Source organism: Mustela lutreola, chromosome 2 (assembly GCF_030435805.1).
Source record: "Mustela lutreola isolate mMusLut2 chromosome 2, mMusLut2.pri, whole genome shotgun sequence".
Taxonomy (NCBI): Eukaryota; Metazoa; Chordata; class Mammalia; order Carnivora; family Mustelidae; genus Mustela; species Mustela lutreola.
This window is the reverse complement of record NC_081291.1, coordinates 104,234,966-104,250,223: the sequence shown is the minus strand read 5'-3', so window position 1 is coordinate 104,250,223 and position 15,258 is coordinate 104,234,966. Positions and strand designations below refer to the sequence as shown.

The window sequence follows — 15,258 nt, the reverse complement described above, 5'->3', positions numbered from 1 at the left end:
CTCAGGTCATGATCCCAGGGTCCTGGGTTCGAGCCCTGCATCAGGCTCCCTGCTCAGTGGAGAGTCTGCTTCTCCTTCTCATTCTCTCTCTGTGCACTCTCTCCCTCTCTCCCTCTAAAATAAATAATTAAAATCTTAAAAAAAAAAAAAAAAAGGAAAAGCTAAGTTAGAGTAACTTTATGTATTGTATGAATATTCCACTCAAACTGGAAGGTGACTACAACCCAAACTCCTCTAATTAGAAAATCCCCAGTGCAGGAGAGCCATCCAACACTTTTCAAGCACATGCTGTGTGCTTTTCTCTTCTTTTTCCCACAGACCACAGGAGGAAAGGAATAAGTCATAAAGGCTGGCACAAAGCAGCCACACGCCAAGCTGGGCACACATATGCAATAGTTAACAAGAGCAGGACAAGGCAAAGCCAGGTGAGAATCCCAGAGTCCATGGTAGTCAGGACTGGCCGCAAATGGATGGACTAAGTAGAGACACCAAGTCTGACCTAGTGAGGGACCAGAGCCAGGGAGATTACTGAGCAGCAAAAAGACCACAGACAGGGCATCAGGACAGTGATGGGAAACCAAGGGCCAGGAGGAGGGCTAGAAGCATGGGAAGGATGAGATCAAAGGTCAGGATGTGTGAGAGCCACAGCCATGAAGCCCAGATGCCTCTTGACCCTACACTGTACCCTGCAAAGTTAGTTCCTGGATTAGAACATTTAGGAGATGCAAAGGTTGAGGCAAGGGAGAACAGCTGCACAGGGAGAGGGGGGCTTTGGTGAGAAACAGAAGATTCCTGGCTGAACTAGAGCCTAACACTGAAGGCTTTAGGAAAGTTACTCTCACAAACTGTCGTCGCAATCTCCCAAGCCCTAGGCAGCCAGAACAGAGAGCCAAAGCCCCAGAGCAAGCTGGGGACAGACAGCATCCTACACACAGGTAAGGTCTGTTCCCAGAAATATGAAGGAAAGGCAAGGTTTAGTCAGGCAGTGATAGAACATGGTTGCAGTGAAGGCTCTGAACACAGTTGGATGAATTATACTCAAAAGATTGTGTTCATTCCTATGTTGAGTCCTGTGTTTATTATTTTCATATAGTGACTGATTTTCTCATTTCTTCCATTATTTTGCTGAAGAGTTATTTTTGCCTTTACTCTCTGGCATCCATATTTTTTTTTCCTGGCATCCATATTACAGAACAGCAATGAGCAGTCCTCAAGCCCAGCTCCATCAGAATCACCTGCAGAGCCCTTAAAAATGCCAACATCCACCCCCCTTCCAGCGAGTCTAACTTAATTGGCTTGGGGAGGGTGGTGGGAAGGGAGGAACAGGACACTGCACTTTCTAAGAGCATCTGTGTGATCCTAATGTACATCCAAGGATAAGACCAGTTGGTTTCTGGCCCAGGACCCAAAGCACTGTGTAGTAGCTACAGGAATAAGGACAAAGCACCAAGAATTAGCCATCTAAAACCGATGTTGTAAAGTCAACATATCACTTAAGTTTTCCACACATCAGTCATTTATGAACTTCTGACACCATATCACCATATTCATGTATCTCCTACAGTTATTTCCTTAAGAGTATTTTAAATCAACTCCATTTTACTTATACTTATTTTTATTTTTTTAAAGATTTTATTTCTTTATTTATTTGATAGAGAAAGACACAGCAAGAGAGGGAACACAAGCAAGGGGAGTGGGAGAAGGAGAAGCAGGCTCCCTGCTGAGCAGGGAGCCCAATGTGGGGCTCGATCTCAGGATCCTGAGATCAGGACCTGAGCTAAAGGCAGACGCTTAATGCCTGAGACATCCAGGTGCCCCGATTACATTTATTTTTAAAAAGAAACTAGTGGACTGAGGGTAAAGACAAGCTGATGTAAAAACACAAGAGCGAAAGAAGACAGGATGGGGGCTTCTGAGTGGGAAAAGCGCATGAGGCAGGTAGCAGGGAGAGTCTGAACACCCAGGATACAGGGCAAAGTCAGCACAGACATAGGGTGGGGAGAGCGGGAAGCCTGGTAATGGGTTGGAGACTAGCAGAAAAACGCCAGAGAATGGGGCCACAGGCAGCAAGTGGTATGAGGCCATGCCTGTAAAGGAGCCCCAGGGAGGAAGAAGGGCTGAGGGAGCAGGGTGGCTGGGTGGGGCAGGCTGCTGGGGCCGGAGATGAAGGCAGGGTGGAGCGTGAGACCCAAGCTGGGCTGGCGGAAGGGAGGGGCTCTCTGGAAGATGAGTGGGGCTAAGGAGGGCCTATGTCACATGTGGTGGGGGGGACAGCAAAGCAGAAGCAGACACTGGACAGAACAGATTGTCTGCTGGACAGGGTCAGGCGGTGACCAGCAAGAGATCCTCTGGCAATGTCTGTAAGTCACCTAAAATCATCTCACGGACAACCAGAAGCAGACTTTCCCTACAGTGAGAAACACTGCCCAGTGCCCTGTGAAGAAGGAGCCACCAGTCTTTACACTCTTCCTCCTTCACTCTAAAATGACTGCAGGTACACAAAGAAATGTAAGGCCCCACCTCATGTGTTGGGGCGGGCCCCATGGAAATGCCAAAACTCAACAAGCACAAAAATCGATGTTACTTCTCTTCTATACTAATCGTGTTTCTTATCTGTATGAGCTCCTTTTCTTCCATGGACAGTCCCCACCACAGGTACCATGTCCTCAGTCACTGCCTGGCAGCAGAAGTGACAGACATCCAGTAAGAAACACTATAAAAACAGCAGAGGCTATTAACAAAATAACCCATCAAAATAATCATGTCTGAGCAAGCTGGTAGTTCCTTACCATATAAATCCCTACATACAGTGAATATAGCCCTGAAAAACAATCCCTTTTCTTTTTTAAGGTCCCTGCCCTTAACTGAACAATGATGGGGGAGACAAAAGGTTTGTCTGCAATCACCAAGCATGAACCGTCAGTTCTCAGTAAAGTTTATTTCCGCTCCCTGATGTGTTCTGTTTCCTCCCTCTTCCTAGATGTGTCAAATCACAGATTCGTTTATCCCTCAGTCACAGCCAAGAGAATGACTCAGGCACCACAGAGCCTGTCGATTATTTCAATTTCCTAGGCTAAACTCATTGCCCACTTCTTCTCATTTCTTATCCTCTGCTCATTTTCTTGAGACCTGTTACTTTTGAGATGACACAAGGCATGACAGCGATGAGGGTGAAATGACAAGAAATCCAAAACAGATGAAGGGAGCTAAATTCTGATACACTAAAGAGAGATCTAAGAGAACTTTGTTCACTGCCCAGAAGGACGGGCTCATCATTCATCCATCCATCCATTCAGCAAATATTTACTGAGCATGTCCCATGAGTTAGCTTGTCTACCATGCCACTGTTTATACAAGGCTTGCTAACATTAGCTTCTAGAGGGGGGTTCTACAGCCAAAACTTCTGCTTGAATACAGATGTGGGTGTGTACCCATATGTATGTGTAATACTAAGATACTAACCAGAACTGGGCAGCCCCTGAAAGCCTAGAGATAAGATATTCTATAGTCAGAAGGCGCTAGTCTAAAGCCCCATAATAAAGAAACTCCTAGAGGCAGTGTTTATGAAAGACCATAAACTTTCAGCTGCACCCACACAGGAAGACAAAAGTTCTGTGGAAGAACACACGATTCTGGCAACCAACTTCTGCTGTCTGGGGACACAGGTTAATCCATCAGTTTATTAACCTGACATTTCTAAGAACTTTTACATGCACTAACATAAGAAATGTCCCCCAAGTTCTGTAATACAGGTATTGGTATTAATATTCCCATTTTTCAAATTAACAAACTGAGGTTCCATTTAAGAGCAAACCATGTATTCAAGGGCACTTAGAAAGTAATGGAGCCAGAACTTGAATCTAAGTTTGCAATTCGTGGATTCAAGCATTTTCTAAAAAGTAAAAATAAATTATTATTATAGCTTATACAGTAACACCTAATTTCTTCTTACAATTAGCATATGTTATTTTGAATTTTGTTTTAATTCACATAAGTATAAATTGTCTCAGAGCCTCTAATAATTCTTAATTAGACTCTTCTCTGCTCCTGGTTATTACATGCCACCTATCCCTGTCTTTCTCACGATATCTGCATGAGAGTGAGAATGAACTGTCCTGGTGATAAAAACTAACCTCAAAGGGTCATTTTCTTCATGCCAAGCACTAGGATAAAGTTCTTGACTTGTAGTTTCTCACTGAAACCTTGCAGGAACGCTCTGAGTCAGTGCTAATAGTACCATTAACATCAGCATCCTTGTTTATAAGGAAGGAAAGAAGGCACAGAGAGTTTAAGTAACTTGCCTGAGTTCACACAGATAAGGGGGATTCACACTCGTGATCTCCCATTGCCCCGTCTGTGATCTCCACCTGTGAGAAGTTCTGGCTCTCCTAACACTCTCATCTCCTCTCCTGTCCCAGCTCCCACCGGCCTGTTTCTCAGTGCCAGCGAGAGACTGCCTTTCACATGTGCTGGTTTGGTTTCCTCCATCTTTGATTTCTCCCCGATAAGAGCCCTGGTTCACCTGCTCTTGGCAGCTTCTGCTTCCACCTGGCACTGACCTCCCGGCATACCTAAGGATGTTCCTGCTGGAGAGGAACCCACCTTGGGGTATATAGCAGGGCTTCTCTAGGACCATCTTTTCCATCAGGGTTTGAGCTCATTCTTGCCAAAAGCTCTTAAAGGAACCAAAGCTTTTAAAAATAGCCCTCCACGTTTTTAAAAAATCAATTACTCAACCAAGTTAACAGTGGCTTTCTCTTAAACAGAATATTTGGATTTGCATCACATTATCAGGAGATTTAAATCACATGAATATGTGGGGGTGAAATGCATTAAGGTCAGATTAACCTGAGGAACAAAACTGACTTGCCCTTTTCTTTCTACAAACTACAAATTCTGAACCAACTGTACCTACAGATAATCCACAAAGGGAGCTGTCCTCAGCACAGGCGCTGTAATATGTCCATGATGCTGAGAGGTGTGTGAAGAGGAAATGAACACTTACAAAGCACCTATTATGTACCAGATGTTACGTGTTTTACAGGTATAAATTAAATAATAATTCCACAACAACCCTAGCAAATGGGTCTTCCAAAGCCCATTTTACAGATGGGGAAGCAAGCTCAGAAAAGTCACATCAATCAGCTGAAGATCACAGAGCTGGTAAGTGGCACAGCTGAGATTTGGGTCCTCCATCGGCTTGCCCCCAGGTTCTTGCTGCAGGGACCATTCTCTTCGATACACTGCTTCCCAGAGTGTTCTATCAAAAGCCCTGCAACACAGGGCTTAACTCTTCGACTACAGTACAGAGCTTGATTAAAAGGAAAAGAAAAAAAAAAACCCAGGAAGAAATGAGATTCTGATATACAGATGCTCCCAAATGGCCTTGGGATCCCAATTGCCAGCTGGGTCAGCAATGACCCAAGGAAAACAGCCTTTCTTTACTTTCCACGGGCTGGCCACGAGCCTGTTTCACTCCCTGTTCTTTCTCTTGTTGCTCCCTGCTGCCCGCACTCCATGTCTTTCCGTGTGTGTGTCTGTGTGTGTGTGTGTGTGTGTGTGTTTCTGCCTCCGTCTCTCTTTCACACGCGCGCACACACACACACACTCACTCAGGAATACCTCGATCCAGTAGCCGGAGCAAGCGAAGGTACCAGAGATACCACTGGTCCCAGAAGCGGTCCGTCATCCCACCCTGAAGTCATCCTTCACAGCCAGTCCCTCAGCAGAGCCTCATCCCACCACCACCGAGTCGAGGAGGCCGGAATTCCTTGACGCTGGGCTCTCGCGCAGCCTGCTCTGAGCAAATGCCTGCCTGCGAAGACAGCCACCAGTCCTCCCACACAGAGGCTGACTGTGCCTGAGCTGTTTCGCAGCAACAAAGGAACAAGTGCAGAACACCGCCGCCTTGTGCAGACCTAGCCTGCAGGGGCCCAAGGGGAGGTCAGAGATGGCAGGGGGAGGGGAACCGGCAGGGCTCTCACAAAGAGGCGAGGTTGAGAGGTGGACTTGGGAATGAAAATCCACACTCTAGGCCACGTCTTGAATTTCATTCCAGAATCTCCCACCATCCTGGCTTCCCCTGCCTCCCACACCAGAGGCCAGCAGCTCCCCTAATGGGACTGGGGTAGGAAGGCAGGAGCTCAGCCATCTAGGACTCTAAGACCAGCCCAGAAAACCCACAGCCTGACTGCCTCACTCCATAAGGACCACAGACACTCCTGCCCAAGAAAGCAAGGTCCACAGAAAAGGAGCAGAAAAGGGCCACAAACCCTTTCTCCCTATGTCCATTCAGGAATCCTCTGTTACAGTGGAGATAGGACAGGCTCTGTAGTCACCCAGTCATGGGTTCAAATCCTGCTATCACTTAGCTGCTTGGCCTCAACCAAGTTTCTTCAACTCCTTAAGCCCCAGCTACCTCCTTGTAAATCATAGAGAACATTTGCCCCACAAAGGTATTGTGAAGTTCTAGGGAAAGGAAGGAGGCATCATTTCTGGGAGAGTGGTGCTCAAGGGTTTGTCCCCCTTCCGGCCAACCCCTCTCCTTTTCGCCAGCTTCTCAGTTCCCACACGTCCATACATTCTGTGGTTTTCCACCTCCGGCCCTTGCTCCTTCCCTTCCGGACAGTACCATGGCTTCCTCTGATTTCCCCAATGTCTACTTCAAATGCCACAAATCAGGCTGCCAACCCAGGTCCTCTCCTTTATATTCCATTTCACTTTCTCCTTGTATAAGATTCTGCTCCCATATTCGATCATTAAATCCATGAATATAGGAAGTGCTTTGTAACCACCATTGTATCCCCCAATGTACTTCGTATAGTGCCTTGAACTTTGCAAGTGCTCGAGTATTTACGACCTGAAAGACGAACAGGCAAGTGAGTCTGGGAATGCCACACAATTTCATTCTTTCAGTTTTGTTTTTTTTTTTTTTTTTTATTGAAATTCAATTAGCCAACATACAGTACATCATTAGTTTCAGATTGTAGAGTTCAAGAATTCATCAGTTGCGTATGACATGCAGTGCCCATTCCATCACGTGCCCTCCTTACACACCATTTCATTTTAATGGCAAAGAGCAGAACGCACCATGGCATCCAAGTTCCTGGGCACACCCTAAGGTGTACAGGAAGACGACAGGGCTCTCTGTGCTTGCCCTGCTGGGAGCCCATTTGACGGTGGACTGACTGGTCACCCACAGGGTGAGGCTGTGCCCCTGGTGACCAGGAGGCCTGCTCACAGAAATAAAACCCAAGGGGACTCTAGGTCCAGGACAACTTTGTTCTCTAAGCCCCAAAACTACCCAGCCACAGCTTTTTTCACTCAGCCCATGCCAGCAATGCCTTCTCACTGTCCTAACAGAAATGTTGGCTTTCCTGGCCTCCTGGTCTCTGCTGGGCAGCTGGTGGGAGCAGTCCGCCCTCAGCATTTGCCCTTCCCAAGAGCATAGGCCTCCCAGATAAGACCGGCCGCAGATTAGGGAAAAACTCAGACTGAGGAGGAGGCTGGGGTGGGCCTGGGGGTGGGTTGTGAGCTAGGAGGGAAGGAGAAGAGAAAGCAAGTGTGGCCACAATCTCCCCCCTCCCCTGCCACCCTCTGCATCAGCACCACCACTGCCTCATGGTCCCTTCAGAAAGGGCAGCAGTGGGACCGAGCGGACACACTGCCTAAAAGCCACTTCTCAGAATCTGCTAGTATTATTTTGTTATTACCTTAAATGGACAAGACTCCAGCCTGTAGTTCACACAAGAATGCAAGCTCCTCCTCTCTCCAGACAGAAGTGCACTGACCGCGGAGCCTCCCCCTTCCTTCCCAAGCAACAGAATCCATCATTCAGGTGTAGCCAGTACTCTGTAGCCCACAAAAGACAGTCATATCCATCATTTCCTCTGGGTCTCTGAGCAGCCCTGCAAGGTCTGTAGGATAGGGATCATTTCCCCGAGGCTACAGCAGAGAGAAGTGCCTTCCAAGAGGTTCAACAACTTGCTTACCATAGAGTGCCTAGTAGGTAGCTGCGCTGAGAAAGAGATCCATACCATCTGTGTCCTCCCAAAGAGAGTTTCCGGGGCTCTGGAATGTTCCCTGAGGAACTGTGACACATTTCCCAGAGCAATGGAAGCCCTTCCAGAAGGTCAGGACCTGGGGAACAGGGCTGCTTCCCAACAGGGGGCTCTTCCAGGACACTGTCAGGCCACACCATGGGCAAGCAGGCCTCACTAATGCCGTTTACACATTTCTTTAGCTCCTGGCTATGGCTGCCAAGGGAGAGCATCTCTGCATAAGAATGCTGAAAGAGGGGGCGCCTGGGTGGCCCAGTGGGTTTAAAGCCTCTGCTTTCAGCTCAGGTCATGGTCTCAGGGTCCTGGGATCAAGCCCTGTATTGGGCTCTCTGCTCCGCAGGGATCCTGCTTCCTCCCTCTCTCTCTGCCTGCCTCTCTGCCTCTTGTGATCTCTGTCCGTCAAATAAATAAATAAAATCTTTATTAAAAAAAAAAAAGAAGAAGAAGAAGAATGCTGAAAGAGGCTTCCTATAACACAACTTGAGAGAAATCTGAAATGGGGGACTGAGGAAGCCACACATGGCTCACCCACCATGCAGGAGACCCAGACAGAGATGGGCTGATAGAAGAAGGTTACGGTGACTGTGTGGACACTGTGTAGACCAGAGTCCTCTGTTCCATGACCCACTCTTGGCTTAGAGAAAGCAGCTGGCCCTGTTCCCCTCCCTCTGGTAACCAAGGGCAATTCCACACAGCTTTGTTTTCAGAGAGAGAAAGGAAATAAATGTGTTAAAGAACAGTATAGGTGGAAACACTTCCCCCACAAACTATGAACCTAGGAACATAAGCATTACCTATTGGGTCAGGCCCAGGATGAACCCATTCAGCTGGGAATTTTACTAAAACCAGCCCCAATCAATCAAGCTGGGCTCCTTAGAGCTCCCCGGCCCACCAATGCTCATTTTTCCAACCCCCATGGAGCCTTTTTAAGTCTTAGTGCAAATGCAGCCCCTCTAGTCGTTGAATAAAACAGCGAGTTGCCATTTAGCTGCAGGGCAATTAGAAAGGATGGGGGACTGGCCAGGACATAGCTTTATTAAGTTTTGTTGGCATTATTTTCTCTTAAACAATGCTTTCTCAGTGGCTGCTTCTTTCATCATGGCCAAAGCAAGCATGACCATTCCCATTGGCATGGTCCCTCCAGCCTCCCTAGCTGGCTACAGAGACATACTCTTCAGGGACAAATGGCCTCTCCAGGTCAGCAACAGTATGTCTATTCCAGAGGGCTGATGCTCACTGGTTACTCGATGTCACATCACAGATATGTTGCCTTCTCTTCAGTGTTCCTTCTTCTTAACTTGGCACTGTTCTTTCTCCCTCTCTCCACCCGCCCCAACATGAAAACACTGTGTTCCCGATCAGATAAAGCAAGCACAGTGTATGGAGCAGAAGGCAAACAGCATGGAGGGAGGAGAGAACCAATCGTGTCCCCAATTGTTCCCACTCATCTCCTGGGATGATGACCGCCATTCCCACATCAGCACCGGCCAGCTCCTGAGACACACGGGGCGATGAGACAAGGGAAAACCACAAAGGAGGCAGCGTGGATGGGTACCAGAACAGAGACAATCCGCCAACATGGAGTTCTTCCCCCCGCCCCGCCCCAGGAAGTGAGCTCCATCAGGCTGCCATTTTGCCCTACAAGCTGTGCTTCAGTTGCAACATGAATCAAACACTCCAACAGACACCATCCTCAGCCACCTCCCACACCACTTCTGTCCCGCTGGCGATGAGCACCCTAGTGGTGAAGTGAAGCCTGTGGCAGTACATTCTCTAGGACACCATCCATGGGATGGGAAGGACCCCGACCAAGCTCTCCTAGGAGAGCCTGGTATGCCCAGGTCAAGAGGCTCCTTAGGTCCACACCTGAGGACAGCACCTATGATAAGTATCACTTATCAAATTGAAATTCAAGTCCATCTCTCCCAAGAGGCCTTTCCCAGCTAACCCCATTCCTTCTCTACCTCAGAGGCTCTCAGAGTTTAATGGGCAGCAGAATCACCTCAGAGGGTTGTTATCCACGCAGAAAACTAGGCCTCAGTCCCAGAGGCCTGCATATTTAACGAGCTCCCCAGACGATTCTGTCTCCAGCTCTCCTCTCTTACATGCAGCCCTGACTTTATTTAACTCTTCTGGTTGAATTCTAGTGTGAACCTAACTCCCCACACACCCCAAGAGTCCAGTAAGGAGGGAGATTCTGGGTCCCCTGGAAGGTAAGGGGAGGTCCCACCTCCCAAGTCCTCCTAGAGGGCCCTAATGGAAGAGCTTAAGAAGCTGTCCGCTGGGAGGGAAAGAAATCAGCCTCATCTCCCCACAGGCTCCAGAAAGCGCTCATTCTGCCCTGGGTCCACTGCACATCTGCACAATAACTTTAAATGTCACCTCAAATATCAGGCCAGGCAGCAGGAGGGAAAGGCAGAAGCTAATTAGCCTGCCTTGCCCTGGCTTTTGTGTCGCTTTCATCCTTGCTCACCTCTAGCCTCCACTGAGATCTTTAACTCTCCCTTGGCCAGGGAGCCCCTGCTCATGAAGCCTGCACACAACCTTTCATCGCACGGGGCACTAAAGCAAACTGTTTAATGGAGGAGATGCAATCCCTCCCTTCCCTCTGTTATGAGTATTTATAGTTCTTCCCTCTACCCCTGCCACTCAATAGAACCCCATGTTTCCCTGAATATCCAACCACAGCACGCCACCCCAAAACTCCCACCCTCTGCCCCAAGAGCCAGACTCATCCTCTCTTTCTCTGCCTCTTCAAAGCTTACGCATCCCAGGTCTGTGGAAAGTATCATGAAAATCTCATCCCCTCTAAGGGTCTCCTGATGAGATCTTTACATTTAGGCCCTTGGGGAGTATTTACATTTTGGCAAAAGATATTGCTTCAAAGCAAGGGGGGAAAAAAGCTCATAAATACAGAGAACATACTGGCGTTTACCAGAGGATGGGGGGAGGGCAAACAGGTGAAAGTGGTTAAAAGGTATAAATTTCCAGTTATAAAATAAATAAGTCAGGGTGTCCAGGTGGCTCAGTCAGTTAAGCATCTGCCTTCAGGTCAGGTCATGATCCCAGGGTCCTGAGATCAAGCCCCACGTTGAGCGCTCTGCTCAGCAGAGAGTCTACTTCTCCCTCTGCCTCTGCCCACCACTAGCTCCTCTGCTTGTGCTTTCTCTATCAAATAAATAAATAAAATCTTTTAAAGAAATAAATAAATAAGTCATGGAGATGTAATGTACAACACAGTGACTATTGTTAATAATACCATATTGCATATTTGGAAGTTGCTAAGAGTGGATCTTAAAAGTTCTTATAACAAAAAAAAATTGTTAACTATATAAGGTGGTGGACATTAACTAGACTTATTGTGGTGTTCATTCTGTAATATATACAAATATCAAATCACTATGTTTAAAATCACAAATCACTACGCTTAAAACTAATTTGTCAATTATACCTCAATAAAAAAAAGGAAATGGAAAAAAAATAATATGGTGTGTTTCTACCATCATCAGAGATGCTAGATTAACATCTTACTCTTTGTTACCAAATTAACATTTAATTTTGCGGATGTTTGTATATGTACATGATCTGGTGTTAAAGAGCTTAATTTGTGCAAATTATGATTTGGAATAACAAATTATGATTTTTGAATAACAATTTATTCAATTGTTAAAAAATTTTTAAAAAGGCAGGGTGCAGAAGTCTGGGCCTTAGATAAGCAGTGTGGTGGCAGGGGATAAAGGTGGCAAGGAGAAGCTCTTCCTTAAGCCTTATGGGCTTTTGCTGTTAAGCCATCCTGATGAAGGCAACTCACAGGAGCTGGTTCCTCCACTATTCTCCACAACTCACTCCCCTGACCTCCTATTTCCTACTCAGAACATCATTAGCTGGTAGGCACCTTCTCGCTCTAAAGCACCAAAATTATAAAGTAGTTCTTCTTGAAGAAGAAGGAAAAAAAAAAGCCACTATATTGTTGGGAAGAACCTCAGAACCCGACCCAGGAGACCTAGGTAATCGGCCCAGACAGTTCTTTATTATCTCCTATGTTTCTCTCACAGCCAGTAAGGTGCTGCCACCATCTTACCTCCACTAAGAACAGGGCCTTCACTCGAGGTGGTATGACTCAAAAGACCGTGGGGCACTTCAATCTTGGGGTCCGTTCACCCTGGTGAGTTTTCTCTGAACTCTTCCTCTCATCTCTTAATTCCGGCAGTTCACCAACACAGAATCAGGAAAACCTACATCGTCAGTCACCACAGCTGAAATCTTACACCTCCTCACCCAGCCCACAGGAAGTCCTACTGTAGAGAATTGTCTCCCTTCTTCTCTCTTCATCTCATGCCTTCTCATCTCCTTCAAGAGCTTTTCCAAATAGCCCACCTCCCCACATCCCCCCCTCCATAAAAATCAGGCAACAGACTATAATGACCAGGGTTTAAAATAATGAATATGAAGTTAAACAGGATCAGAGAGAGCCCACGGTCCCATCAGAGGAATACAACATCTTGGTAGGCATAAATCTAGAACTAAACATCTTTTTCAGTACTCTAATTTTTTTTTTTCAGGGATAATGTATAATCTGTGAGTGTTCCATAGGGTGACCCACTATCACATCAGAGCATCTGACACACCTGAACGCCCTCACCCCGGCTCCCCACCCCAGGAATGGGTAACCAGAGTAGCTACACACTGACCAAGTTCAATTCTCTCTTTCTTGGCCCTCATGTTCAAAAAGAAAAGAATCCGTTGCCATGATCACTTTACTTTTCAGAAAATGAATTCTGCTTATGGTTCTTAAAAATAACTAATTCCCATAAATCTACAAATAATCTCTTTCTAATCTGTTTATACTGCTAATCTGAAGTCTTCTCAGTGTTGGGAAAGGGCTTAAGCTTTGGAATCAGACCAAATGGGTTCAAATCCCAAATTTCTTCTTCTAGCTGAGTAAATCGAGACAAATCACTTAACTTCTGTACATTTAACTTTCTCCATCTTTTAGATAAAGATAAGATTGATCTTACAAAATCTGAATGACCTTTAACAAGAAAAAAACAAAATAACATATAGAAAATATGAAGCCCTGTCCCTAATATATACTAGGTGCTTCATGAACTTGGTGCATTCTCTTACGATAGAAAACAAGCTCCTATCAGATTGGAATTCTAAAAGCATATGACCTGAGTAGACAGATAAACTGGAAAAAACAAAAACAAAAAATCCCCAGTGTCAGTTTTGCCACTGAGGACAACTCTAAGCCAGTGGCCCTTCCAAAGCCCTGAGTCAGGGACAAGTCATAACACCAGATGCCTAATCTTCTCTACCCCTGCTTCAGGCAGGGGCACATTTCTGGATCTTACTTGCCCAACTGCCCCAATTCATCTGGCGTCTTCCCTCTGCTGCAAGGTTGGAAAGTTCTAAGAAATATTCAATTATGAAAAATCCTTTGACGATGCCCATAGGAACTGTGTGGATGACCCTCTGCACGGAGGAGGTGGGAAAGTCTCTGGAGTTCCCGCGTGAGTTTCCCTGTCCTCTGATGATATGGCTTCCCTGAAAGCCCACCAGTCTGGCCTCGAAGCAGGTATACAGGAAGGCCTACTTAAGGATAGCATGAAGAACAAACCATCCAACTTCAAGAAGAAAAACTTTTATAGTCTAAGAATAGGAAGTTTCTCCTAAGCATTTAGACACAAAGCTCAATATATTGACTTGTATAAGGATTATTTTTTTAATCTCTCGAAGTATATACCAATCATAAGGAGAATAAGGGCTGGACAACAGCAGTGAAAGGAATTCTTTTCACTGTATATATTTTTTTAACATCTTAATTTTGTTTTTTCTTTCCAGTGTTCCAAGATTCATTGGTTATGCACCACACCCAGATTATGCTGAGTGAAATAAGTCACTGTATATCTTTCTACACCATTTGAATTTTGACCTTTGGACTATATCACCTAACTTTTTAAAAGACCTCTTAAGAGGGAGATGGGGAAATGGTTGAGCCCAGTGATGGGTATTAAGGAGGGCACAGATTGCATGGAGCACTGGGTGTTATATGCAAACAATGAATCACGAAACACTACGTCAAAAACTAATGCTATACTGTATGGTGACTAATATAGCACAATTAAAAAAAAAAAAAGAAGATAGAGTCAAGAATAAATAAAACTGTCCTTGGAGTCTAGCTGCCATGTGGTGAGAAGCTCAAGCCACATGGAAAGGCCCCACAAAGGAGAACCAAAGATCGGGATGAGAACCCCAGCGAGTCCCAGCCCTACCCACATCAACCGGCTGCCATATGAGTGAGACCACTCTGAAGCTCCCAGCCATCCCAGCACCCAGGCAGACACCACATAAAGCAGAACTGTCTGGTCAACGCTCACCATCATGAGAAACCACATACTGTGGTTCTAAGCCACTAAGATTGGGGGTGGCCTGTCACAGTGTAACAACTAAATGAAACATGGAGTCATTGGTGAATGGAGAACAGTTACAGCCACAAGACTGGATGAGATCACCGATGAAGCATTGAAGAGGATTGTGCCTTATTTCACCTAGAAGACAAAAGCATGCCTAGTCTCAGGGCTGTATCTTTTTATCTACCTATCTACCTATCTTGCAATTGGAATTCTGAAGACAAGATTGTCGTAGGGGTGTTTAATTAACATGCTTGCTTGCACCTTAAAAAGAAGTCAGATTTTTCTCTGACAGGAAGTAAATATGTGTGATTTGGTTGCTTGCTTTGACAAGAAGCGCTGCCTTTTCCAATCATTAAATTTGCATCTCCAAAAGCTTGAAAAAATATATTTAAGACTATATAAAGTATACAATATGCTAGAAAATATATAATTTGTAACCATTTAAATATGTGGGTAAAAAATGTTTAATGTCATCTTAAATGTGTGTGGGGGGTGGTGTGTAGTTTTCCATCTTCTTTTAGGACAGACACAATTAAAAAAAATCTGAAAAGCCCACTGAATTATCTGTGGTATACCCTCACAACGGAATATTGTGCAGCCACTAAAAAGAAGAATGATGAGGCTTTCTGTAAATTGATATGAAAAGATCTTCCAGAGATATTTTGGGGTTCAAAATGCAAAGGATAAAACAATATCGTTAGTATTCAGTTGCTCTTGATAAGAAAGGCATAAAATAAGTACGGATTCCAATTTGCTTGTATTTGCAAAAAGAAACACTGGAA

General features: G+C 45.6%; 1 protein-coding gene across 25 annotated transcripts in view; it reads right to left on the bottom strand.

The window, feature by feature from the left end:
• KALRN (kalirin RhoGEF kinase) overlaps positions 1–15,258 on the bottom strand; it is a 661,891-nt gene that overhangs the window by 590,663 nt on the left and 55,970 nt on the right. For 2 of the 25 annotated variants that reach the window (XM_059162912.1, XM_059162914.1), the window contains exon 1: positions 5,623–5,849. The exons of 20 other annotated variants lie outside the window; for them this stretch is intronic. In XM_059162912.1, coding sequence (XP_059018895.1) covers positions 5,623–5,689 — 67 coding nt within the window. In that variant the 5' untranslated portion in view covers positions 5,690–5,849. Of the gene's footprint in view, positions 1–5,622; positions 5,850–15,258 lie in introns of those variants that run through there. 3 more of the 25 variants (XM_059162894.1, XM_059162898.1, XM_059162896.1) reach the window with 2 other exon arrangements.